General features: G+C 43.5%; 1 protein-coding gene across 2 annotated transcripts; it reads left to right on the plus strand.

Annotated features, from left to right (window-relative positions):
- The first annotated feature begins 1,928 nt into the window (after nt 1-1,928).
- On the plus strand, nt 1,929-27,537 carry specc1la (sperm antigen with calponin homology and coiled-coil domains 1-like a). 2 transcript variants are annotated; one of them, XM_080044614.1, is made up of 17 exons: nt 1,929-1,987; nt 9,701-9,863; nt 9,963-10,101; nt 10,607-11,299; nt 11,795-12,744; nt 13,571-13,778; nt 14,441-14,514; nt 15,311-15,486; nt 17,051-17,232; nt 17,946-18,076; nt 18,602-18,692; nt 19,218-19,307; nt 19,423-19,582; nt 20,629-20,731; nt 23,756-23,872; nt 23,992-24,051; nt 24,273-27,537. In XM_080044614.1, the coding sequence occupies exons 2-17, from the start codon at nt 9,738-9,740 to the stop codon at nt 24,360-24,362; spliced, it is 3,390 nt and encodes a 1,129-aa protein (XP_079900740.1). In that variant the 5' UTR covers nt 1,929-1,987; nt 9,701-9,737; the 3' UTR covers nt 24,363-27,537. The 2 variants fall into 2 exon arrangements, with proteins under 2 accessions (XP_079900740.1, XP_079900739.1); XM_080044613.1 differs by lacking the exon at nt 1,929-1,987 and adding an exon at nt 2,528-2,639.
- Nucleotides 27,538-27,624: the final 87 nt, after the last annotated feature.

Raw genomic sequence — 27,624 nt, forward strand, 5'->3', positions numbered from 1 at the left:
CCATTAGACAGGGGTGTGCACATATATTTTGGGGGGCAGGGGCTCAAGCAAAAAATATATATTTGTACATGTAAATTAGACTTGATTGCTAGCAGGTACAAACTTCAGAAGTGAATAATGAGGAAATAAAAACCAAATCCTACTGACCTACTTCATTTCTTTTTTTAATGGATAACATAAAAAGTCAGTGTTATTTTGTTTGGTTACATAGTTAAAACAGCGGCTACCAGAGTAATATCATTATAACCCAACTGGGGTAGAGCTGAAGGGATGTGTGCGTTCTGATAAAGTATATTTGCATAGATACTACTATACATTTCTGTCTTAATATTTGATACAATTATATATATACAGTATATATATATATATACAGTATATATATATATATATATATATATATATATATATATCATACAAAATAAACAAGTACCTGTATATCCTTCATTTTAACTGCAGGTCATACAAAAACCTACATACAATAATACACTTTGCCTACATTCCATTTAACTTGTTTGATGTGTCTTCCGCTCTATATAGGGAAATTACTGTTTTCTTGTTTCTATACTTGAACTGTATAATATTATGGCTTTGTTTGATTTGATTGTTTAGTCCATTCCACAAAGTCAAAGTGAAATACACTTGCTCTTAAGAGTAGCTGGTACAAGCAAGCGGTTGTTTTAATGTAAATTATCCTGATGGCAAAAGAGATGAGCAGTGTATATATTAAAAACCAGACACACTTAGGCCTACTGTGTCTTGGCTTTAGTGGACAGGAGGAGTCCTTAGGTGTGTGCCCTAGCCTGCACAAACAGTAAATCAACTCATTTCCAATAATGTCATGGTGAGTTAAAAGGTAAGTAGATATTCATTCGGTTATCATTATACAGCTAGCTACCAAAACAAGAAAAGTTGGAAAAAAAAGTGACCTTATGATCTGTTCAAATAACAGTTTTTGATAATGGGGTAAGACACTGCAAGCAAACATCTTATTTTCTTTACTATTTTACTATTATAACATACAAATGAAGGTCCAAAATGTACATTTAGGTGTTTATTTAACTAAACCCTGTCTGTTTGCTTCCGTATATATCTCCCATAGAGCCATCCTAAACGGCCATTATGTCAAAATTATTTTTTTCAATACTCTGAACCAAAAATCTCAACTTCCAAACCACTTTTACCTTTCATTTAACCTTTAATCATAGGCATACTCGAGAGGTCATTGAGGGGTGACTTACATAAACTTTCCATATTCATTCTTAGCACTATTCTGAAAGTCATTACAGAGGGATTAGTTCATAATGTTGTTAATCGTCTGATTTAGGATGCATTTTGTTTGAAATAATTAATGTAGCCTACCCTTATTGCAAAATATTACCAAATCATATGATGGAATGAATCCATTATCTTTTATTGTCCCATTGACCCCACACTCTGTCTGTCAGGCTGATAAACTGTTGAATGAGTGTCAAAAGTATCTGATTAACAGTGAATAAATGTACCCGTTTGGAAAGGGTCACAGCTTATTCTGATCGGGTACAGTTTAACACCAAAGTGTAGTGAGTAAAAGGTCAACTGCTGTTTCAAACATGGACAAGATAATACAACTTTAAACCTTGGTCAATGTGCCCCTTTCGCTCTGCTCTAACTGCAGGTGTGGTAAGAGGGATCAAGCAGTAATTTGGAGACAATAATAAGTGAACAACTGGCCATTTAAACATGGTGGAGGAGGTCGTAAAGGGTCCCTCCTGTACTGAGGGTGATGCTGAGATGATGCAACCAGAGGAGGGGGCAGTATACGATCCACTGCTGCCAATATAGACAGAGAGAGGGGCTGAGGCTGAGGCTGAGGCTGACACCCGAGACCGATGCTGCTGTCTGCCGTCTCAGGTCTCAGGTCGTGGACCAGCGAACTGCCAGCGCCCGCAAATGACCATTCATCGGACACTAATCAACCCACCACGCAGAAAAACTAGGCGAACCTCAGGTATGAATATATATATTTTTAGCTGGCTATGCTAACATTGATAGCCTAACGATAGCATTGTTAGCACCCGCAGCTTTTCCATTGCTCACTGACAGTTGAGTTAAATGAACGGACAAAAAAATTAACACAGACAAACCCCGCTAAAGTTACTTTAAGTACGCAGAACTTGCTTTGTTTGCTTTTGTTTGTCTTAAATAGCATGACAGTTGCTGTTTTAACTCTGAAACCAGGTTTTTGTTCCCCTGTCAAGTTCGAAATATTCATTCGGACCTGTAGTAAGAATTCTTTCAAAATAAGTCTTCACGACGTAATTGACATTTGGGCCCTCCAGTGTCCACATTGAATTTTGTATTTATCATATGGGTACAATTGTATCTATTATGCCTTTATTTTTAACCTGTTCAAGTTATTTCGCTCAATCTGGTTTTAACTTAATTCAACTTATTTTAGTACAAATTAGTGACGTTTTGCTTACGTGTCCTGCGGTGCTTTTGTTTTGAAATAATGTATCCAAACAGGAAGTGAAATAGCTGACATTCCGTGCTTGCCTGACTTCAGAGCTAACGGGCTACCTGGGTTATCTTCTTGGTTTTAAGTTGCTTTTCGGTCTCTAACATGACAGCTCCGACGGTTTCTTGCTCCACAGAGCGGGGTAGGTGTCTTTACTTCAAAGGTTTGGCGGGAAAACTCTTTGCTTGTGTGGTTGAAAAGACACACAACACAACTGCGGGCTAACGTTAGCCGTGGTGCTAATGTGGGTGTAGCCACGAACAATGTAAATTTGCCATCCCCCTGAGGAGAGCCAACAGTGGACTGATGGTGCAGCTCGTCAGTACCTTTTCGACTGCGTCAAACCGTGCCACAACTGTAGCCAAATGTGTGTTTCTGTCTCACTAAATCTTCCTCCCTCACTCCCTTGTAGACTACTCAAGTCATTCAAAATCATATTTTCTTTAACCAGAGGTGACCACACAGATGTTTTCCATACTTTTCCTGGAACAGCTTGGAAAGAGCACTATTTCCCAGCCCACTCTTTAAATCAAGGTCCAGGAGATTTGACTGATGAGGTAGTCCTCCTCCTTGGCTCCGTCAGATCATGGCTTTTGCTTTTAGAGAAAATATTTTCAGGGAACTCACCGGTCTTGGAAACTTTGCCCCCAAGTGACATTGAACGAGGGGGGGGGGGGGGGGGGGGGGGGATAGAAAGATAGAAGGCAAGAAAGAAAGGTATTGTACTCACAGGTCTGAACCAGACCCATGCTCTGGGTTTGATTTGATTTAATAGAGTATGATTCAATTTTTATGGAAGTGCTCTGCTAGGCATGCCAACTCCTCCACGCAGTGTGTTCGTGAGGTGGAAAGGGAATTATGATTTGCAAATGGACCATAACTCCATAAATTCTTCACTGATACCAATTCTGCTCTTGCTTCTTCCATGGCAGGTTGATACTGCTTGTGCTCCTGTTAAAGCTATAGTGTGTAACTTTTTCCATATACATTTGTGTTGGTTACTTAAGCATTGAAATACTGAAATTGGTGATTGTCATTTGACTGAAATTATAACCATATTATCATAAAAACAAATGGCCAGTTATATTCAATCCAGGCTTGTGGAGAGAGGCAACTTTTTTGGGCAAACGAAATTCATGCTTTGAGGGCGTCCGCCTGCTCTGTCTCAGGCAGACTGGTGCCTGCTTGTCCTTGCACACAGTCACCCTTGTAGGGTCTAGGTTTATTTTTTTTACTGGAGACGCCACCACAGGAAGCTGATGTTATGGCAAGGAAGTGCCTCCCCTCATTCAAAGAACGAATAAGGCATGAGAGCGGGGAAGGGTCTATTAATGACTTACTAGACCACTGCTACCCCCCCCACACCTCCTCCTTCTCTTCCCAGACTTCACTCAGCTGTTTCTACCTCTTCCGTCTAGAAGTCTCACGCTTTGTTTGGCTGCCTGTCTTCATGTCTTGTAAGGGAACACAACACACACTTATTCTTCCCATGGTCAGGCCTTGTAATTTCAGTACTGTACTTCAAGTACTGTAGCTGTACTGTATTTAATCTGAATCAGGAAAAGTGTTATTGTCTTCTTCTGAGGAGGTGTGTGTGTGTGTGTGTGTGTGTGTGTGTGTGTGTGTGTGTGTGTGTGTGTGTGTGTGTGTGTGTGTGTGTGTGTGTGTGTGTGTGTGTGTGTGTGTGTGTGTGTGTGTGTGTGTGTGTGTGTGTGTGTGTGTGTGTGTGTGTGTGTGTGTGTGTGTGTGTGTGTGTGTGTGTGTGTGTGTGTGTGTGTGTGTGTGTGTGTGTGTGTGTGTGTGTGTGTGTCAAACTGGTATAGCTAGCAATATGTCTGTTTACAGAGCCTGGGCTGTGTATTAACGCAGGATTTTTTTCTCAGTCTGCCACACACGCACTCAAAATACAGGTAGCGGTTCATAAAGAGATATTCACTTATTTTTTGACCATAAACATTCTCCAGAATGGAGTTGTTTTCCATGTGTAAATAATTCTGTGGCCACTTCTCATAGCATTGTCTTACTGATGTGATGGACTTTTACTATATATATTTAAAAGAAAAAATGATTAAGTTAAGCAGTTTACAATGACTAACCTTGGCCTACATGTATGCTAGTGGCTGAGAAACCTGATGGACTCTGGCCTTTTCAGCTGCTGTTGGGCATTAAAGGTTTTAGTTCTATTAAAACAAGAATACACCATGATATCATGAACAGTCAGGCCAATGATTTGGAGTCCCCTAGAAAACTGTTTCTCAGCGTCACATAAACAGCATTGTTTGTGAAACAGTGTGATTGGTCACAGATGTTGGTGTAAACTACAGCAGCGGGAGAAGAGCTATGCGTTTGGATTACCATTTCCAAACTGAAACAGAGTGAGTCTGAATGGCCAGTGTGTGTATTAATGTATAGTATTTATTTGCTATACTACTGTATTTGTATATGCGTTCAAATGGGACACACACACACGCCAATCTAATTGCAGTGGATTTGTAGATTGAGAGAGTGAAGGAAAAGGCCTCTGCTGCCCCATTTAGCTCATTTTGCACTGCTGGTCCCCAGGCTGCCATGCTCCCATGTCTATTCACATCCAATGAAAAGAAACCTTGCTCCAGCCAGCAGCCCCTCTACTATTTCAGACATCTGCTTTGACACACATTCACAGCTATAGCAGAAAAGTGGCCAGTTGTTGAGTGCACATGTCAGTACTGAGGAGAAACGCCCTGCTTAACGTAATGCTTTGTGGATCAATACACACAGGCAGTACAGAGTTATGTGTGAAGAGACAGATTTGGTTTGGAAGTATTACACTGAAGGTTTACAATGATTTATATTCTTAAGCTGCTGAGTCCTATTGATTGTCCTGTATCTTTTATCTGTTATTTGCTTGGTGGCATAGTAAGTTTAGCAGCTCTGATGGTGCTTGTACACACATATATTTACAATTTATTTTTTTCTTCTTCTATTGTGCCAAAAAGGTTTTTGTTAAAAAAAATTTGGAAGCCATTAGACCGCAGGGCTTTGTGTGGGAACTGGCTGGTAGACTAAGCTCAGTCAGTGCGTTTACATGCAGACTCATAATTGGATAACTAAACGAATAAGACTTCAACAGGACTTTTAAACTGCATGTAAACACCTTTATCCGATCTACTTCGCACACAAATCGGCACAATAACGGACAAGAGATGTCGGATAAGAACAGCTAGATAAGTCGTTCGTTGTCGGCTTTCTCTCTGCATGTATACAGGGATCGGACATCGCTTATCGGACATCGCTTATCGGACTGTGCTTGTGTGCCTGCGCGTGATAGGCTACACCCATGGCTACACCATGGGTTATTGACGGAAGAGAACCGGACGTGGCTCTTTCAACACTTGTTGAAAGCATGGTTGAAAGGGCTACAGCGCCACCTAGCATAGTGGAGACAGCCATGCATTGGACATTTATCCGATATCTGAAAGGCCATGTAAACTCGGACAAGTGACACGGTCCGTTCGAGTGTCTAGTTCGATATATGTGATTATCTAATCTAGTTGTGCCATGGAAACGCACTGACTGTGATCTAGTACATTTATCTATTGCTATGCTGTATGTTACTGCTGTTTGTCTAACTTCTGTTGCTATGTTGAATATGTTATTGTTGTCCATGTGTGATTTTACTGGCTATAGTACAGTGTTGTCTTGTTCTCTCCCTCTCCCCCCAGGAGGTCATTCACCTCCTACCAGGCCATTGCTTAAATAAGACATTGTTTCTTAGCAATTTTTGCCTGTTTAAATAAAGGTTGATGATGATGATGATGATGAGACTGGAAATCAAACCAGGTGATTTATTTATTGATTCGCTGCATTTATCATACAAGATATAAAGTCTATAGGTCAGGGTAAAATGTATTGACGACTGCACACATGTTCTATAATCATGGTCATGACATGAAACTGAAATACTGTCAGGCCTGAGGTACACATAGAAAATAGTGTGTGTGTGTGTGTGTGTGTGTGTGTGTGTGTGTGTGTGTGTGTGTGTGTGTGTGTGTGTGTGTGTGTGTGTGTGTGTGTGTGTGTGTGTGTGTGTGTGTGTGTGTGTGTGTGTGTGTGTGTGTGTGTGTGTGTGTGTGTGTGTGTGTGTGTGTGTGTGTGTGTGTGTGTGTGTGTGTGTGTGTGTGTGTGTGGTGTGTGAACTTCAATGAATGTTCTAATCACCAGTCAAAAGAAGGAGCCGATATAAGCATGCTATTTTTAAGTATTCTCTGGTACAAGAGTTTGTGTTGCACTTTAAACCTCAGTAAATACAAATAGGGTTAGGGGTTTAGAGTCTGACCATCTGAGGAACATTGTCAGCCATTTTCTCCACATGAGGCTGTGAAGATTGCTTCTTTTGTTTGCTTGTGATTCTTTGTAAACCAACACATGTGTGACACATATTTTTGCTGCTGTTAAAAGTTACTTAACAAGAACATGAGTTTTTGTAAGTTGTGGGCCTATGTTATTATCATTTTTAAACCCTGTTTATTGTATTTTTTAAAGAATACCTTGACACACGCGCACACAGTACTCTACATACTTAAACGTGTGTGGACAGATCATCTGAACAGTAATTGTGTTACACAGCATAGCGTAAATCAAGTATACACAAAGTATAGATTACCAGTAACCTTCCTTGACCTCTGCCATATTGTTAGTTATTGTCCATGGTGCATATCTCAAGAGAAGGTTCATTCTAGATGTTACATGAAAAACGTAATAAAGCATCATTCCCATCTTTAAGTCCATTCAAACTCCTCCTAACTCTCCCAAAGGCTGGGGGGCCAGGGGGCTGTGTGTTTCTGTGGTCTGGTCACATGAAGTAGGTGTATAGCTGAACACTTCTCCCAAGCATACGTCACTTTTTCTTTTTAAATGTTCTTTTAATCAAGCAATCGTGTTTAGTGAAATGCATAGCTGCCTTGGAGGGCATCGTCCCCAAAAAAAATCCATATCGGTCGGGCCCTAGACAAAATGAACCACTTGGAAAACCGAAGATTTGGCCCTAGAAGACAGATTGAAGTATTGGTCTTTTGAAGGGAGTACCTGTGGTTTAGTAGTAGCAGGTTAAACATTGGATCCTGGAAGCATCATCAAAGGAAAGTTATGCGATGAGATATCTCTCCCTCTTCCCCGGCCTGTATCATTCATTCATTTTTTTGCAGTGTGTATTTATTTAACGGAATAACTCAGTTTGTCCTAACATTTATGTGCTTTCGTCAGCATCTCATAGTGCTCTGTTTTAAAGTCTGATGTTCTGCAGCTGTTTGATTCTATCCTTTTCCCCATATATCCAAACAGCATCAGCTAGATTTGAGCTGCATGTCCTGTGTACAATAAATAACTTCATGCTAACTGCAGGATGAGCTGTGCTAAAGTACTTACACTGTCTCTCTCTCTCTACTTGCTGTCATGGCATTAAGACTTTCCACAGCAGCCCATGTGAACAATACAGAATAAAGCCTTCCGTGCTTTTTAGACAAGCTTTTGTTATTTAGTTATGGGGCCGTTTCAACATCTTCTGCTCTCTGCCAGTTCAACACAAGTTTTATTGGCAAAAACTGCTGCAGATAACGCCAACAGATCTTTTCAGGTGCCTTCTATGAAATAGTCTGGGACAATAGTTCTGTATCACACCTGCTCTACTAATTCAACACACGTTTTGATTGTGCAGAGCTGCATTTCAGTTGGGCTCAAGAATTTGACCCCCATTAAATTGTTACGAGGAATGTTTTTCTGGCTTGTTTTAAATGGAGGGATTGGTAATTGTCGAGCTTTTTTTTTTTTTTTTTTTTTTTTTTTTTTTTTTGCGTCAACATGGCACCAAGTGATTTGTTGTGCAAGATGTAATCCAATGCATTAAATTAAACGGGCAACAGACTTCAATTTTATTTCCGTAGAAAATTTGCTGTGCAGTTGCTATCAATTCATTCTGTGTATACATCTCTTAGTTTCTTTTTCTGGGCTGTACTGATCATCAAAGCTTGGGGGGGGGGGAAAAGCCCTGTCTCGCCGATCTGTGTCCGTGCTTAAGGATTAGACCACATTTTTCCCATTAGTAAGTGTATGCCGATAGCAGCAACCACCCACACACAGTCTTTATCGTTGATGCTTGTTGCAGCTGACGGTCAAGTCAAACTCTGAGCTGACTCAAGGATCCCAAACACTGGAGAGAGAGCCCCCTAGTGGAGAGACACTGCTTGGCCTTTGAACGCCTCTATATGTCCCTGTTTATCTTACATTCCTGTATCTGGGGTGGTCTCTCCTGCAACTGTTTTTACAGTCAGCAACCAAATGTAGCTTTATTGAAGGCAACATGATTTGAAGTCCTCACAAGTCTTCATCTACCATTATGTAACCATAAATAAACATTTTTGTGCTGGAATATTCTAATGAAAATAATAATAAACTTTATTTTCTATAGCAAGCAATTCGGCTCAGTGCTTTACAGTGATACAATGACATGCACAACAAGCTTCACAATAGACAAACACAGAAAAGGAACATAGGCATGACAGAAATGGAGTAGACATATGAAGTGGTCAGCACTGCAAAGAAGAGCATTTAAAAGCATTTAAAGACATCGGTCAACAAAAGAAAATCCTATGTTTTCAAGTGCTGTTTTAAACATTTCAACCGAGTCTGTCTCTCTCATTTCTTTGGAAAGGCTGTTCAACAGTTTAGGAGTGTAGCAAAAAAAACGATACCTCTCCCCAACTTTCTTTCAGGTGGGTCAGTATCTAGAATCTTAGGGCTCGTGAAGGAACATAAGGCTACAGTGAGCCTGTGATGTAGGCCGTTCATAAGCCGTTTCCAGCTTTGTAAACGAGTTAAAGGACTTTGTAAAATCAATTCTGGAAGAAACGGGGAGCCAGCGCAGAGCAGCTAAAACTTGGACTGATGTGCTCTCTCTTTTTCATGTTGTTAGCACTCTAGCTACATTAATTATCCCTAAACTCCCACTATCTACAATGTCCTTCAAATCACAGGGACAGACACATGAGAGAAACACGTTTTCTACAAGTGCTCTGCTATTCAATATGGTCTTTATATTAGTGTTTGGGGAATAGTGTCGTCTGTGGAAAGAATTCCTCTTCCATGGAAAAGTCAGAGCTATCACTATTTATTGGCTATGCGTCCGGCTGACCGCCATGCCCTTTGTCCTCCCTCCTCTGTGCACAGATTGAGCTGTAGATGTATCGGCAGCATAGACCTCAGCATGAAGAAGTCTGTCCGACCAGCGGCCAGTAAGGGGAGCGGGGATCGAGGGAAGGCAGAGGCCGGGGCTAACACCGGCTCTGGAAAGCCCACAGCCAAGACCAGCACCACTGCACCTCTGTCTAAGGTGAGAGGGGATGGACCAACTAGAGCCCACTAATAAACACTTTGAATTTCACCTGACTTCTCTGGTTTCTAAGTGAATTTTTTTTTTGTGCTTTTTCAGGTCAAAAGCAGTGATGATCTTTTAGCCGCTATGGCCGGAGGGAATCCTGCATCGAGTAATGCTGTTCCCAAGACCAAGAGGACCGCCTCTGTTGGTACCAATGCCAACAACCTAGACAGCAAGCCTAAGACGACAGCAGGTATGTCAAATAGTCCATGCCTAGATCTTTCTTTTTTTGTTTGTTTTAGGGTTTCACCCAGAAAAGTTGTTAGGCATGATGTTGTGTGATTGCGATTATAATGGATAATATTGTTATTTGCAATGAGACCTACATTTTTGAATGAATTCCTAATACAAAACCTAAAAATATTTAAGAAGTTAGCATTGAAAATATAAAAATCAAACTTGTACCCTAGCCCTACTGTTTTCAGAATGACTTAATTGTTAAAAAAAGAAAGAAAAGTCACCTTGAAATATAAACGCATTCCTCCAAAGTGCAGAGACGGTAGCAGTGTGGCACTTCTGTAAACTAACGGAAACATGCCTTGGCCTCCACTCACATGCATCAGTCCCTTTTACTCTGTGCTGTCTCAGTTCTTGATACAGGTTGGTTGTGTTGCCAAAAAAGAACCGCTGCTTGGGAAACCCTGTTTATGTTGTTTGACTGGAAAATGTAATGTTTACCTTTTTTTCCCTCTCACCAGGAACTTCATCGAAACGTGCCACATCTTCGGTTTCCAAGGAGACCAATTCGTCTCGTGACCGTCTCCGGACGTCCAGGACGGCAGCCAATAAGAAGCAGTCTGTGTCGGGGGCTGCAGCGGGGGACGCGGCCTCGGGGAAGCGCTCCCGCAGCCATCTCGTCACAGAGTCGGAGGGCCGCATGAGCAAGTCCAAATCAGACGGGCAGATCAGCGATAAGGTGGCTCTGGAGTCCAAAGTCAAAGACCTGCTGGGTCTGGCTAAGAGCAAAGAGGTGGAGATCATCCACCTGCGCAGTGAGCTGAGGGACATGAGAGCCCAGCTGGGCCTGGGAGGGACAGAGGAGCCACCGCAGCAGGAGGAAGAGGAACCCAGTGAGGAAGAGAAGCCCCAGGTATCAGCCATCACTGCTGCTGACGTGGAGTCCACTCTCATTCTCCTACAGGAGCAGAACCAGGCCATCAGAGGGGAGCTCAACATGCTGAAGAGTGAGAACCGCATGTTGAAAGACCGGCTCAACGCACTGGGCTTCTCCCTGGAGCAGAGGCTGGATGGCACTGACAAGCTGTTCCACTACGCCTCCCTGAGCCCAGACCTGGCAGCAGGCAGTGGGCACAGTGACGGTGGAGGAACAGGGACGCTCACCTCCTCAGTGGAAGGCTCTGCCCCGGGCTCTCTGGAGGATCTGCTTACAGGTAGGGCTGGGGATCAAAACCTGCTTTTATGAAAGCCTCTGAAAACCTGCTCTAAAATGGAAAAATCTAAATATGATATGATATGGTTGTCTCAATAAGCTTTAAACAAATCTGATGGAAAATAAATATTCATAAATATTATAACATTTTGTAAATATAACAGCCTTTATTACTGACCGTGTGGCCGTACCAAACAGTCTCCATGGCAACAGTCATCATTTTTATGATTGCTGAATAGAGAACTGCCGTGATTGGTTCAAAATACTTAATGTGTCATAAGTACAAGAGGATAGCCCGCTCTATCTAAACTGAATTTCTGTAAAGTTTATCAAACTTCAGTGACAATATCTTTTAATTTGGATGGATAAATATGCCTAATTGTATTCAGATGCTTACTCATCATCATGCAACTAAGATCCCAAATGACACAGTGAGAAGTGTTTTGTGGATTTGGGTTGACAGGGGATTTAACAGTTCCCACCCTCTTACTTACAGGACACCAGCATGGAGGCTCTGTGGACAACCTGGACAGTGAATCCAGCGAGGTGTACCAGGCGGTCACCTCCAGCGATGACGCTCTGGACGCCCCCTCTGGAGCCTCCTCCTCCTCTGAGTCGGAGTGCGCCCCCAGCAGGGAGCGCTCACGCAGGGACAGCGGCGGCACCACGGCCAGCGAGGTGTCGGTGGCCTGTCTGACGGAGCGCATACACCAGATGGAAGAGAACCAGCACAGCACCGCCGAGGAGCTCCAGGCCACGCTACAGGAGCTGGCAGACCTGCAGCAGATCACCCAGGAGCTGAACGGAGAGAACGAGAGGCTGGGGGAGGAGAAGTTGATCCTCATGGACTCCCTGTGTCAGCAGAGCGACAAGCTGGAGCTGTACGGCAGGCAGATAGAGTACCTGCGCTCCCTGCTGGACGACCATCACTTATCCTACAGTCTGGAGGAGGACATCAAGAGCGGCCGCTACATGGAGCTGGAGCAGCGCTACTGCGACCAGGCAGACAACGCCCGCTTTGAGAGGGAGCAGCTGCTGGGCGTCCAGCAGCACCTGTCCAACACGCTGAAGATGGCTGAACAGGACAACGCAGAGGCCCAGGAGATGATCGGGGCGCTGAAGGAGAGGAACCACCACATGGAGCGCATCATGGAGTCAGAGAGGCAGGGCAGGAACGCCATGGGGGCGGCGCTGGAGGAGTACAAGGCCGCCGTGAGCAACGACCAGGCCGAGCTCAACCGCTGCAGGGCCCAGCTGGACCAGGAGAGGCAGAGGGTGGTGGAGCTCTACTCCCTCCACACGGCCGGGGACAAGAACGACATCTGCCAGCTGCTGGAGGGAGTGCGTCTGGGCAAAGAGGAGGCCGAGGCCAAGGCCGCTAAGCTGCAGGAGGAGCTGGAGCAGGCCCACAGTGAACTCACCCGGCTCCAGGAGGCTTTCAGTAAGGTCAGTTCAAAGGGAGACATGTAATACTGGAGGCTTCCACAGAAACAACGTGTGAAGCTGTAAGATGCTGAACTGATCTGTGTTTAAATTCAGAGTCTCTGGGTCACCAACATGAGTGCCTTCAATGACTTGACCTTGAAAATGTCTTTTAGTCTACAATATCTTTAATGGCCATTATCGCATCATTATTTTTTTTTCAACCAAAAATCTCAACTTCTAAAGCACTTTACATTAACTAAACTTTCAATAATCCCTTTTTGCATTATTCTGAAGGTTATTACAGAAGGATTTGTTTATATTTTGTTAATTGTCTGATTTATGATAGATTTTCTTAAAAACATGCCAAAAAAGCATTTTTAAGACTTTTTAAATGCTATTTTTTTTTTACTTGACATTGCCAAATATGCTTATTCATTCAAACATTTCTGAAACGTTTCATATCTATGAATTCAAAGTAATGTTGCGCTATTCACCTGCAGTGCCTCGCCCTTAAGACAAACTGTCCCACGCACGTTGCATCAATTTCTCTACACACTCCAGCGTGACACTGCTGGAGCTGTGTTTCACATTAGCGGTGGGCTAATTAGCTGCTATGGTGGCTTGTTAATGAAATGGTGTGTGTGTGTGTGTGTGTGTGTGTGTGTGTGTGTGTGTGTGTGTGTGTGTGTGTGTGTGTGTGTGTGTGTGTGTGTGTGTGTGTGTGTGTGTGTGTGTGTGTGTGTGTGTGTGTGTGTGTGTGTGTGTGTGTGTGTGTGTGTGTGTGTGTGTGTGTGTGTGTGTGTGTGTGTGTGTGTGTGTGTGTGTGTGTGTGTGTGTGTGTGTGTAGCTGGACAGGGAATACAGGAAGTTCCAGGAGCAGGTGCAGCAGCAGATGGCGGAGCAGCAGCGGGCTCTAGAGAAGCAGCGTGATGACCTGCAGGAGAGAGACACGGAGATCTCTGACATGAAGGAGACCATCTTTGAGCTGGAGGACGAGGTGGAGCAGCATCGCGCACTCAAGCTCCACGACAACCTCATCATCACCGATCTGGAGAGTAAGGCGTCTTGTGTATATACCCTTACGTCCACTCAGGCAGGCACACAAAGCAGCATTCACAGATTTGTTTTGTGAAACCCAACATAAAATAGCTGGTTTGAATCGACTGTGTCCATCCCAGCCTTGCGAGTAGAGACCAGCCTTATCAAAAAGTGACCGGGCCAATCAGACGCCGCATTCAGACATGATGTTTGTCCCTTTATAGTTGGAAGGCAGATTCTGATTGGTTGGTGTAGTCGTCGATCTAGAGACCAGCCATATCTCACAAGTTTATTTGCCGATCCATGTTGACTTCAACGACTACATGAACCAACCCGGGACTGCCTTAAACTAATGGCTGGAAAGTGGGCAGGGCCTGGTCTGACAGGAGGCTGGATTGACGACTATATGAACCAAATCAGTGGCTGCCTTCCACTAACGCATAGGCTGGACTCCTCCCCACGGAGACTGGAGAAAGGCCGGACTAATCTCCAGTAGAATGTACATCTCAAATAGATCAGACTGGCCCTCACCAGGCTATGGCAATCCCTCACAATCAAGTGTTTATCAGACTCCATCTGTTCAGACTGACAGGAATAAGTGTAGTATTGAGTCAGTCCGTTCTATGGCCTGGTGGCATTGATACCACACCAACATGACTGTGTTTACTTCCTCTTTCAGACTCAGTGAAGAAGTTGCAGGACCAGAAACACGACATGGAGAGAGAGATAAAGATTCTTCATCGCAAACTGAGGGTAAGAGTGCTGCAGGGGGGGGTGGGGGGGGGGGCGCTGGGCTATTTGAGGACCAGACCACAAGTCCAGTAGTATTTGTTTAGAATTCTTTGTTCCAGTTTGCTTTCAGTGCATTACAAGGAAGGAAGACAGAAAGCCGCTCAAAATTCGGTTGACAGTTTAGGCTCGTAACATGGAAAATAGTACATTTTTAAACTGAATACTGATGGGGACCCGGGTTCGATTCCAGCCCGCGGTCGTTCTCTGCATGTCACTCCCCTCTCTGCCCCATTTCAACTCTGTCTCTACACTGTCAATAAAGCATAAAAATGCCAAAATAATATCTTAAAAAAATAAAAGAAAAAAAGTACTGATAAAAAAAGTGAAGGAAAGCTAGATAAACCTTTTGTTACCACTGTATGAATGATGGGGGTCTCATTCAAATTCCAATGAAAGGGGTTAAGTCGGTATCTTTCTCATGTCCTGTATCAAACTGTACAGAAAAAGCTATACGCATGTTATTTTTTCCTGCACCACAGAGCAGGCAGACAGAGTTAGCAATTACTGTTAATAGGGACTCTTAATGAATGCTAATGTTTCTCTGTGTGTGAATAAGTGAATGCCTGGCAACATGTTCATCATATCAACTTGGTTTCAGATGATGCAGCTTGATCCATTGCCCCCCCAAGTGGCCAAAATATAACATTAGTACTCCTTTAATGAGCCAATTTATCATTATTTAGCCTATTAATGTTCAGCTCCCTGCTGCTTTTGCCTCAATATTTGTGTGTGTGTGTCTGTGTCTGTGTGTGTGCAGGAGGAGTCCATGGAGTGGCGTCAGTTCCAGGCTGATCTGCAGACAGCCGTGGTCATTGCTAATGACATCAAGTCTGAGGCGCAGGAGGAGATCGGAGACCTGCGGCGCCGGCTGCAGGAAGCCCAGGAGAAGAATGGCAACCTGAGCAAAGAGCTGGACGAGGTCAAGAGCCGCAAGTAAGAGACACTGAGACCCACAGGGGCACGCTGACAGCATACGGCTTAGGCTTGGAAACAAAACAGAGGAGATTCAACTTTGTAAACTCTGATACTGAGCATCCAGACCCATGATCAAATAAGAATTCATTTATATTTGATGAACCCTACAGTTAAAACATTTAAACATGTTTCCTCTTATGATCATAAATTACCTGTCGCATCAAACAAGACCTTTAGCGATCATAGTGATGTTTTTATATAGTTATTAATGCCTTTGCCCAGGTCTGATCCCCCGGGACGTTAGACAAAACAATGAACGGCAGGCAGACCGGAACAGCCTGTGTTTATCCAACAATCAAATTTGACTTTGCTCCACCGTCGTCATATTACCAATATGAATCCTACATAGTCGGTCTAAATGCATTACCTCATGGCATTCTGAGGTCTCTATTTTTTTTTAAACAGATGCACGCGCCACTTAGCCTGGCTCCGCCCGCCCGCCTACTTCCGGCCAAATTTCTTTTTTCCCTTCAGTAGTCAGTCTGGGTGTACAGCGCATTTCCCAGATTCTCCGGAGAATCTACAATCGTCCAATCAGCGAACAGAGCGAGTGGCTGAGAACGCTCCAGTTTCAGTTGAATGCTGCGTTCCTTTATACTCGGAAGAAGGAGATTTCCGACTTGGTAGTTCCGAGTTCCAACCTCTCTGTGTTCCAGTGCATCTGCTCGCGAAAGTATGGACGCCTAAAACCTTTCTCGTCCAAATAACTAAACGTTAGGCTCCAACAAGTTACCGTTGCCAGGTACCGGTAGATTCAGACTACAATATGTAGTGAAGTCGGAAATTTCCGAGTTCCCCGTGCAACTGGAACGCACCGCCAGAAGCCGGCTCATGACACGTGATGACAAAACGTGATGCGATTGGTTGGCTAATCCAGAGTGGCACTGGGCACTAATAGTTTTAAACTTCGACAGACACCCGCCTCCAAGTGAGTGAACGTTTGCCAATTACAGCACTTCCAGACCTTCTGTACAAATGAAATGAAGTGCGATGGTCTGGTTGGACCAGGCAACGCGCCACTGGCACTCGCTAAGCAAAGATCTTTAGGACAGCAGGCACTGGTGTCTTACAAACACTACTGCTTTTGTCCAACGGGGCAGCTAGACTCAACACAAACCTAAAGCTCCTCATAGCTACTTTAAATCTGAATTTCACCATTATTGTCCCCACTACATCCAGTTGATTTGCATATTGCACATTGTAAATATTTTTCATCACATTGCACATTTCAATTTAACTTATCTACTTTTTACTCTCTATTCTATTTTATACATACTGTTTTATATTGCACAGAAAATTCCCTTGCAATACTTAGTATTTAGAATGTATCTTATGTAAATATTGTTTATGTTTATCTTATTTAGCTCTATTTATTTAATTTTTTTATCATTCCAACTGCACTGTGGGCCACAGATAAAACCATTTAGATCCTGATGCATGTCTTGCATATATCAGAACTGACAGTAAAATACTTTGACTTGACTTGACTACAGGATATGAAGTGAAATGTGGTGTTTTTCAGGCAGGATGAGGAGAGGGGCCGGGTGTATAACTACATGAATGCAGTGGAGAGGGACCTGGCTGCTCTCAGACAGGGCATGGGGCTGAGCCGGCGCTCCTCCACCTCCTCAGAGCCCTCGCCCACCGTCAAGACTCTCATCAAGAGCTTTGACAGTGCCTCACAAGTTACCGTCACATCAGAAGGTGCTCCATTCTCCTCACTTTTACATCTTGCTGCTTGTGTGCTCAAAATAAAGAGCTGTGAATAACTTCTTATATTCCTAAGTGATTGATTTTTCCCTGAGTTGAACTTTTGTTTGACAATGTAAAATGAATGTTCTATATGTTTTAACATGTATTCCCCATTGCTGATTGATTTCAAGATGTCTTCATTTAGGTCTGCATCAGTCTCAAAAACAGAAAGAATTCTTGATAAAGTATTTCATTTATCCAGAAGGAAATTATTTTGCCAGCCTGTTCCAAATTACAGAAACAAAAAAACAAAGAATACAAAATAAGTTATAATAAAATATAAAGTGTTAAGAAAATACAAAGTGTAAAGTGTTGTCCCACATTCACCTTAAGTATAATGTGTTATGGGAAACACTGGTAAATGCAAAGAAATAGTGCCTCCATACAAAAGAATAGATGGCAGAAACCATGCTGGAATTGTATTTTTTGGAAGAAGGGGTAATCACACCAAACAGATATGTATTCCATTTAATTTACAGGAAGGGACCATTGTGTTCTTGATGACCAGCTTAGTTTTGGTCTTAAGCTCAGCGTTTGTCCATGCAAGAGGGACTACGACAGTCCCATGACCATGGGACTTATAGTAGGACTACATCAGGACTGTATTTTGTTCCTTGTGTGCAGCGAGTCTAAATGTGTTGTTTTTCTTTTCTCTCTTAACGTAGCTTCACCTACCAATGGTGCCAACAGTGCTCCCGCCACACCTCCAACAGCGGCAGCTTCCCCACTACCGCGCACCCCCCTCAGCCCCAGTCCCATGAAGACTCCCCCAGCAGCTGCTGTGTCGCCCATACAGGTACGGCAGGAAAGGCTTTGTGTGAATATGTTGCTTGTGTTCATGTATTAGTTCACATGTTAAGCAGTTAGTCAGGAGCTTAATGTCCATGTGAATAGCAGTATTTGATGTCACTTGACAGCTCTCAAAAACATATTAGATAATTATTGAGAAAAATAATATATTAGATATGAGAGACTATGATTTGAAGGTGAATAACAAATACCGATGTCCAAAACAGCAGTTATTAATGAGCGAGGAAAAAACTGCTCTGGTGTCAGCTTTGTGAAAATGGATTTTCCATATGATCTTATTTGGTTTTAAAATTCTCTTAGTTTAAGAAGTTGGAGAATTTTCCACAACTCAAAGAGGAAAACTTAATCCGTCAGTGTTTCACAAGAATGAAAGATCTCTACATTTTGGAGATTGTCTTTCAACAGCGACAGCTTAGGATAGCTATTTTAGAAATTGATATTGTTAACATATTAACCCAGACCACTCGTGGGATTTGTAACGCTGACATTCTGTTGTTGTTGCTGTTTTCAGAGACACTCCGTACCTGGGTCTATGTCAGCAGCCAAGCCGCTCTCCTCCCTCAGTGATAAGAGGCCCAGCTACACAGACATCACCATGCCAGGTGAGGCAGTCCTCCAAATGTACTTATACATTGGTACAAAGGCAGATTTAGGCACTTAGTCCTTTGTCCTCTGCTATACCTCATTCTCAGTGAAATGGACTGTCCCCCTTTTCTCATGACTAATAACGTCACACTGTTTCCCTGGAGGCCTGGATTAAGGAGCTAGCAGTTGTGTTGTATGTTGACTTCATGTTGTTGTTCATCAAAATACTAGAGTGGACGATAAGAGGGAGATAATGAGCCAGTAAGGCACATACTGCAGAATTTCCCTCGGTTCATTCTCAACAGCAGTGAGTTCAAGTGTTCCATGTGAACGTGCAGACTTGGCCATACCCTCCGCTGTTTCATTTATTTATTTATTTTTTGCGAGGAAGAGACAGCCTTGTTTGTCGGTATTCCCTGAACTCAGAGAGGCTGGAATGTGGCTCTAAGCTGACCCGGTTACATGTCATTGCAGAGGAAGTTTCTTATGGAAAAACACTGTTGCTAAATATGTGACGTAAACACTGCCATGTATCCACACAGCTGAGCACCTTCTCAGGGGAAGCTCGTCCAGCCGACCCCCGTCTGCCCTCCAGAGGGTCTCCAACATGGACTCCACCAAGACCATCTCAGGTTAGACATGCTTTACAAGTTAGATCAACTGATCCTAGACTCGCTATGAACTAAATAAGGCATTAGCTTTTTTTTAGTTTGAAAAGTCCTTAATCATGTCCCCTGTCCCTCCCAGTGTCCCGCAGGAGCAGTGAGGAGATAAAGAGAGACATGTCTGCGTCAGACGGAGCCTCCTCGTCCTCCCTGATGGCTCTGAGTGCTGCCTCCTCCCCTCTCTCCCTGTCCTCCTCCTCCCCCACCGCCTCCATCACCCCCACAACACGCAGCCGCATAAGGTACCACCATTCTCCTCTAGGATGCTACACTGATCGATGGACATGGAGTTTAATGGGCTTTATTTGCCTTTATTCCAGAGAATGTGCTCACACTGCCAGTTAAACGTCAAGTGTCTCTATAGCCTCGTTTCCACTGAGCAGTACAGTTCGTTTGGTAGCCATAGACATTTTGGTACCCTTCCCAACCTTTGACGATGGAAACGCATATAATTGCGGACCAAACCGAACTGTACCTCTCATAGGCCTTTCACACCAAAATGAACCAAGAGTCAGTTCCAGGCTGGTGTTGGGGTCAGTTCAAAACTGGTTACAGCCTTATCCCAGTTATGAACCGGTTGGTTTCACATCGACCGGAGACAGCCATGGAGCCGGCAAGAGAGAAACGTCATGACGTCACTGTAAACGTGTGTGTACGTCACCCGACGCCGCTGCTCTTGTGGCTAACGCTAAAGCTACCGCTAGCTTTAAGCACAACAACAGCGGCGAATACGTCTTATTTTTACACTTGTTGGCTCTCGCTTTGCTTTCTTAAGCAAACAGGACCCATACAGCGTATTCTCGCCGGTCAATTTGATCGCTACGTTCGGTAATTATGTTATGTTTACGTCTCGTAGTAGCGGTGTTTTTAAATATGGCGGGCATGAGGTTTGAGTTGCTCTGGTTGGTCAGGATAATCCCTCCCCCAACCGTTCGCGCAAGCAGTTCTTATCAAACCCTGCTCAATCCTGGGGTATGAGTTCCCCCGGTTTTTACGGCCCGGAGCAGGCTCTCTGGCGGTGTGAAACCAAAACACTGGCTCTAACTCCGAACAAGCCCAGAACTAGCGCCGATTTTGCAGCGGTGTGAAAGGCCTATTAATGGAAATAAGGCTTATTTTATTTGTCAGCATCCTGTGTGACATTACCACTTTTTGCTGTGGTTGTGACTATACAGCCCCATGATGGCATTTCTTACTATATAATCCTTTTGCCTCACTGTCATAGTCATCACCTGTCACCTTTTCAAACCGTGGCAGCTTGTTTGCTCACATGTCTCTTCTGTTCCAGAGAGGAGAGGAAGGACCCTCTGTCTGCCCTGGCCAGAGAGTACGGAGGCTCCAAGAGAAACGCTTTGCTGAAGTGGTGTCAGAAGAAGACGGAGGGTTACCAGGTAGGTTCCTGCTACCAGCTCATCTGATCCCACATTATCCAAAGACCCTGTGACTCTTTTCCATTGGTTGAAGCAGAAGCAGACAATCAATTAGAAAGAAGTGATCCAACTGGTCTTCTGATACTAACTCCAGAGGCTCCTGTCTACACTTGGCCCTATAAGCGTCACACATCCCAAACTCCATCTCAAATGTTGGCAGCCCAGTTGCATTGTGGTTAATGTAATTTGTCCACTAAGCAGGTTTAGACAAGGGAGAAGAATGGTTGGGATAAAAACAACAAATACCTCTAGTTAAAATAAACTACTGTTCATTGTTAGTTAAACAATGTTGCGGACTTATCCTTTACACATAACTCCTTAAAACTCACACATGGCAGCATATCCCATCGTTCTGTGTCACTTTCTTTCTTGAGTGAAATGTCAATCTGGTTAAGAACCTCGGCAGTAGCCCACGGGAGGCGGCTGTGATTAATGAGGAGATACTGGTTCATTCCTTCATGGCAGGATGGATTTCCCTGGATGAAATATAATGATCCAAGTATGTCTTTTTGTGGCTCCACTTTCCATCAAAAGTGACGAGATGAGCTGATGTTGTTGAAAAGGCAAAGCTAACTAAAGAAAACTCTTTCTGGAGAACTACAAAAAAACAAAAAAGTTGACAGCAGTTTTTCCTACCACTGGGCTATGCATTTTAATAAAACTATTCACTTTTTATTACGTTGGAAATGGATCCTTTATGTTTGTTTGGCTGCTTAGTTAAAATGAATGAATTTTGCACAACATGAAAAGCAGGGAAACTTGATTATTTTTTATATAAGTTTGAGCTCATTCTTATTTTCTCTTTCAGTACATGTTGGCAAATCATTTTGTGAGGAAAACCTTAATCTTCAACCCTGTCTGCTGAACTGTCCCTAATCTGTAGCAGCTTTGTGAGCCCAGACTATGACAAAGTGGTACTTTAGCAAAAAGCCTTTTAATACTGGTGTGTGTAAGAGCCAGTGCAGTTTCAGACTACGCTTCCCACAATGCTGGAGGAAGCAACCACTCTTTGAGTAGCTTTTTCTTCTTTAGAAATACTACAGAAGCACAACTGGTGTATTTATTTATAGAGCAAGCAAACAAACTCACAATGTTTTGCCCAAGATGTCGGTCAATAATTGGCCTTTTCCATTATGTCATCATGAGCGACTTTGATCCCATTACATAAAACGCACTTTCTTTGATCTTTACTCCCTGCAGGACTTCAAACTGATCCGCTAAGGATGCTGAACAAAAAAGACTTGCTAGGTGGTTGCTAGGAGAATGCTTTTAATTTGAATTGGCTCAGTGAGAAATATTGGGGTTGCATAAAGTAACTGAAAAGAGCTTTGATATGGTGTTAGGAGAGTGAACAGTGAGCTAAATAAATAACTTCAAGTTGTTATCCCTCATATTGAGTTCTGTTGTTCCTAGGGGAACCTTTGGTGGTAAGATTACATTGCGAAGCCGCTCCTTGGCCCTCTTCTCCCAGAGTGCTGAACAGTGTTGAGTGTATGAGGCCATCGCTCGCGCTCATTTCTGTTTCTCTTTGGTTTCTCCGCGTGTTGATCCATTGTGACTCAGAAGTAATGAAATGTACTAGCACCCGTCAGACAGAGTGAGTCTGTGGCGTTCTTGTACAGGCCTAATGATGCGTTCTATGGTAATGTGAAATCAGTGTTTTGTGCCCCCAACGGAGCCTTCAAGGCAGCGCTGCCTGGTAAAGGTTAGGGTTAGGGCCTTCAAGGCAGCACAAAGGGGGGCACAAAACACCATCAAGCTCTGAAATGATGAACTTATGACATGGCAGCATGCAGTGAGGAGCAGTAAGCAAATTGAGCTTTTCACCAATATTGAAAATTGAGGACCTAGGGCCATGTCTTATCAAAATGCAATACAAATCAAAACTTCCAGATGCACTGGAACACACACACACACACACACATCTGAACTCTATTGTAGAACTATTAAGTCTGAAGTGCCCGTGACCTGAGTACAAGGGAACACACCCTGCTGACTGCTGTCAAAGGCACAGATCTTATCACTCGGCAAAGCAGCAAATACAAGAGCTTTCATCAGTGGTTCATATGCTCAATCACCATTGTTTTAACTCACTCTTTGATAGATAGTAGATAGCGAGTACAACTTAAAAGGGTCATTGTGGGAAAAAATAGCATCCATAAATATCAAACGCAGATTTGATGAAAACCTTTGGGTGGAGTTGTGTCTTTGTCTTTTTTTGTGACGGGATTAGGGTTGTTTCACCGCTCTCTCAGTGTGTGTGTCTTTTTGTGATGTATTTTCAGGCTCCATGACACTATGGAGAGACTATAAACATGCTCGGGCTAGACCTAGAAATGACTAAAATGACAATCAACGGTTGTGTCAAGAGTCACTTACCCAAATTAGAGTGATGTTTACCCCCCCCTTTTAACCCATGTAGGTTGTGGTTACCATGGCACCCCAGGTCCTCACCAGGAAGTGTGCAACATTAGACACTTCCTGTGAGATACTTACCTGACAAAAACACCAGGCTTTTCTCTTGATGTGTACTGATAAAAGCTGCGACAGTGGGCAGCCTGCAGCATCTAGCTACATAGACCCGTAGTGGCTGTTTTGATATCACAGATTTACAGCCCACTGCTAAAGGTCAGATGACAGTTGATGGTGGAAAAAAGATGATACATGTGATAAGTATGAGTAATGCTGATGCTTAGTATAAAATCCCCTGTGGTTTAAATCCATTTTAATAGTTTGCATGACAGCTGAATTTACGGTTGACTATAATATTGTTGAAAAGCGAATGTTGAAAGCCCTTGTAATTCACAGCGGCCAGGCGGGTGACATTCACGACCTGGGATAAAATGTTGTACCTCCTTAGCCTCGGACAAAGGCCCAGAAATTGGTTTTCCAATCGATTTATTGTCCCAGGAGCCGTAAAAAAAAAAAGTTCTGTCCAAGTGAAATCAAAGTTTATACGGACCGTGGTGGCTCTTGTCTTTTCAGAACATCGATATCACAAACTTTAGCAGCAGCTGGAACGACGGCCTGGCCTTCTGCGCTGTGCTCCACACCTACCTGCCCGCACACATCCCCTACCAGGAGCTCACAGGCCAGGACAAGGCAAGTACAGGAAAGCCCCCACCTTTTTAATCTCCCTTCTCATGGTGACTGTATCATTACCAGTTGGTAGACAAAGTAGCGTTCCACTGTGTGACTTTGATTCTCTCTTCTTTCCTCAGAGGAGAAACTTCACCTTAGCGTTCCAGGCTGCAGAGAGTGTGGGCATCAAATGCACTTTGGTAAGCTTTACAGCGGTGTTCATGACACTAACCAGGCAAAACAGAAGAATGGAAAATGTCATTTAAAATAAAATCCAGACACAACTTTAAATCAGATTGGAAAAGCCTATATCTGGATATTAGAGAGGATAACAGAGTTGCAATGTAGAATCTCCACCACTCAATGCCGCTAAATACTCCTTTATGACACACTGTATCATTTGTCTTTCTCTCTCTTCCAGGACCTTAATGAGATGGTGAGCACGGAGAGGCCGGACTGGCAAAGTGTCATGACTTATGTCACTGCCATCTACAAGTACTTTGAGACCTGACTCCACCATGGTCAATCTGCAGCACAATCATCGCTCTCTGCTAACCTCTCAACTCCCCGATGGTCAACTGTGTTACCTCACTGACCCCCCCTCACCCACTACCACTGCGACACCTACTCACACCGCAACCGACGCTCCTCCAGTATTTAGCCACACTCAAGGCAGACCAGAACCCCCCCACCGGGACACACGCAACCACTAGCTTTGTGTAGAAACTGTAAGTCCAAAGGGCTTGCCTGTATATCTGCTGTTACACCCTATAAGACGTGAGAAGCTCCAAGTACCTCTGGGTGTGGACCGAGTATGAACTGACCAGCCACGGGATCCTACTCTACATCATCATTTGCCTTCAGTTCGCATTTTGAAAGGAGCAGTGTCAAACACAAACCAAGTCTCAGTGCCTTTTAACCTGGCAGACAATATTCCTTCACATTTCACTCATTTGCTGGGTGTTGAAGGTGTGTGTGTGTGTGTGTGGGGGGGGGGGGGGGTCCTGCCAATCTGACTGTCAAGAGGAGTCATTTCAACTAGTCACAATGTTTGAGAACGCCATCTCCGACCGACTAACAAACACCTTAAAGTCAGTGAAGATGGAATCCCCCCCCCATCACCACCACCACCACCCCTGAATATTCCCTCTGAAAAAGGAATTCAGACGAGAGGCAGCCTTTTTCTAGCACCAAGTCTTCCACACCTCCGATGGACAAAGTGCCTGTTGCAGGAGACCAGGATATGCGCTCACACCCTACACCGGGGGCAGTGTCTCTCCACTACCAGTTTGTGAAGCTGACGGTGCCAAAATAATAATGTGTCGGAGCCTCTCTCCTGTTGTGGATTAGAGGCTTGTATGGTGATCAGGACAGGATCATCTCATCACAAGCGACTGTTTAGCTGTTCAAGCACAAAGCTATGCCATGTTCTACCACACTACTACGCCTTTTATTAAGCGGCACTCCCACGCTCTCCTTATGCTTTTTTCACTCATTTTCATATCGGTATAACACTAAACTGTTTAATGTGAGCATTCTGCCATTTTGCACTTAAGATGAATTAGGCACATACAGCATCATATCAACTTAACCAAAATATGAGTGAGTAGCATTTAGGTTTTTTTTGAGTAAACGTGTTGTGACGGATATTTATCTTGTGGTTAGGTCAGAGCGTCTTACATTGTCTCAGCCTGGGGAGGTCTAAACAGAACAATAGTCTGACCCAGGGACTTGATGTTTGGAAAATATGCTCGACTTTTTTTGGGAAACTCAGCAGAGGCAGGTTCATAGTTGGAGAAGATACATGATTGTTAGACAGTGCAGTGTCTTAGTTGAAAGGGAATAAACCAGTGGGCTTCCCAAAAATGTCAAACTGTTCCTCTGACATCAGCCAATGTTGCAAAACTATTTATTTTGCGCATAAAGGACAAAACATGCACAAGTGATTAGGAAAATGAATTGTGCCATTAACAAACTAGCGTGTTGTAGATGCTGTGTTTTTAGAAAGGTAGTTCTTATTACAACTAACGATTACTATAGAGATCCTTTGTAGCACCCAATGCCAATAACGTTGTCCGATTCCAGTCGGCAACATTAATTCTGTGGGTAACTCTATTTAGTATTTATAAGCCGTTCATAAACATAACTTTATCCTCATTTAATAATATGTTCAGCTCACCTTATGGGTTACACGGGAAGAGTTACAGTTGTTGACAATCACATCAGCAAACACTTATATATCCACTTCCAAGTACTTCATAATATTTTTACAAATTGCTAAATAAGAGTGGACTTTAAATGTAAGTGTTACCATGTAATGCTGTTTACCATGCCTCCATAGCACCAGCGTTCACTGTATTTATTAGCATGGTTTCCAATCATCGTGGTGAGGTCATTGCTTTTCTTTTTTGCGTGTCTGACGTTTATATGAATAGATTTACACATACACTAAGTAGCTGCACTGAGATAAGCTTTTTGTTTTTTTGTATATCACACTCATAGCAGTTTTAGCCCAGAACACTGCGCGTGACACTTGACATTTCAGCCGCAGAAGGCACGTGGCAAAGTTTCTGGCTCGAGCCTTTCCCCCCCCCACCCCCCCCTCTTCTCCTTTCTGCCTCTTTCTTAGAGGAACACTACTAGTAAGTTATCTTCATAAAGGCATTTTACTGATGGTGGGCTGCTTGCTCTCATCAGATGAAGCTGACAGCCAGTGTGAATGGCAACATCCGAACCCCACTCTTTTTGTCTCAATGTAGAAGCACATATCCTGACGCTCCCAGTTTGCCAAGCCACATCAGCACAATGTGTCCGGCTGCATTCTAAGGCCTACGTCCCAGTCGTGTGAAGTTAGCACACAAGAGCCTGCGACAATGACACGGTTTATTTTTTTGGTGTGTGTACGAGCGAGTGCGAGTGAGTTATTTAATGCCATTTGGAAGCCTTGGTCCCTCCCCCTTTGATAGGGGCGTAAAAGGATTATTATCAGCCAACTGTTTTTATTGTGTTCTGCCTGATTCCAACCGCTGGCCCACACCTGCTTTATTGCTCCCCGACAGGACCGCCTGAGAGCCGCAGAAAAGATTTGAAGGCTCTCCATCCTGGAAGCGCAATGTGTTTGGGTCACGCTTTTTACTGACTTAACGAGGTCCAGCGCGCGCTCATGTGGAGAGATTGATGCCCAAACGGCTAGCAGGTTACGGGAGTCACATTCCAACTCCACATGGTGCAGCTGTGAGGGGATCATGATAATGATGCCATTTAAGTGTATATGGCTCTTTGCCCCAACCAGCATAGCTAATGTGAACAGTGCATTATCTCTTTTTTTTTATTTGGGTCCACCTCATCAAGCTGCGTTCCTTTTTTGTTTACTTGAAAATGCTCTGAGAATTCCACTGAACCTGCTTTAGTTTGTCTATTTGTTTCCTTGTTGCCTTTTTTGTTTTTTATTTTTTTATTTCACAAACCATGCCACATGTTTTTGGGGACTATTTTCTTCCTGATTACACTACTACATGCAGTGATGAAAAAGTTCCTTGGCCCAGGTGGAAGTTGAATGAGTGTGTGTGTGTGTCTCTGTGTGTTTGTGTGTGTGTGAAGGGACTAAGCTACAGTATTAAGTGCTCACTAAGATGATAATCAGTTGTAAAAAAATAAATGCTGTCTGGTTTTATGTTGCTTTATTTTTTTCCCAGCAATAAAGATAATTGAAACAGCCATATTTGTTTTCCTCATTGACGGAAGTGGAGTCACCTGGTTACATATGGTGCATT

Source organism: Ammodytes marinus (assembly GCF_949987685.1).
Source record: "Ammodytes marinus genome assembly, chromosome: 2".
Classification (NCBI taxonomy): Eukaryota; Metazoa; Chordata; class Actinopteri; order Uranoscopiformes; family Ammodytidae; genus Ammodytes; species Ammodytes marinus.

Bases quoted from the DNA above. Each gene is read 5' to 3' on its own strand.
- specc1la (XM_080044614.1), top strand. From the start codon at position 9,738: ATGAAGAAGTCTGTCCGACCAGCGGCCAGTAAGGGGAGCGGGGATCGA. The intron at 10,102-10,606 runs GTATGTCAAATA...CCCTCTCACCAG, and splicing joins CAAGCCTAAGACGACAGCAG to GAACTTCATCGAAACGTGCC. The intron at 12,745-13,570 runs GTCAGTTCAAAG...GTGTGTGTGTAG, and splicing joins TCCAGGAGGCTTTCAGTAAG to CTGGACAGGGAATACAGGAA.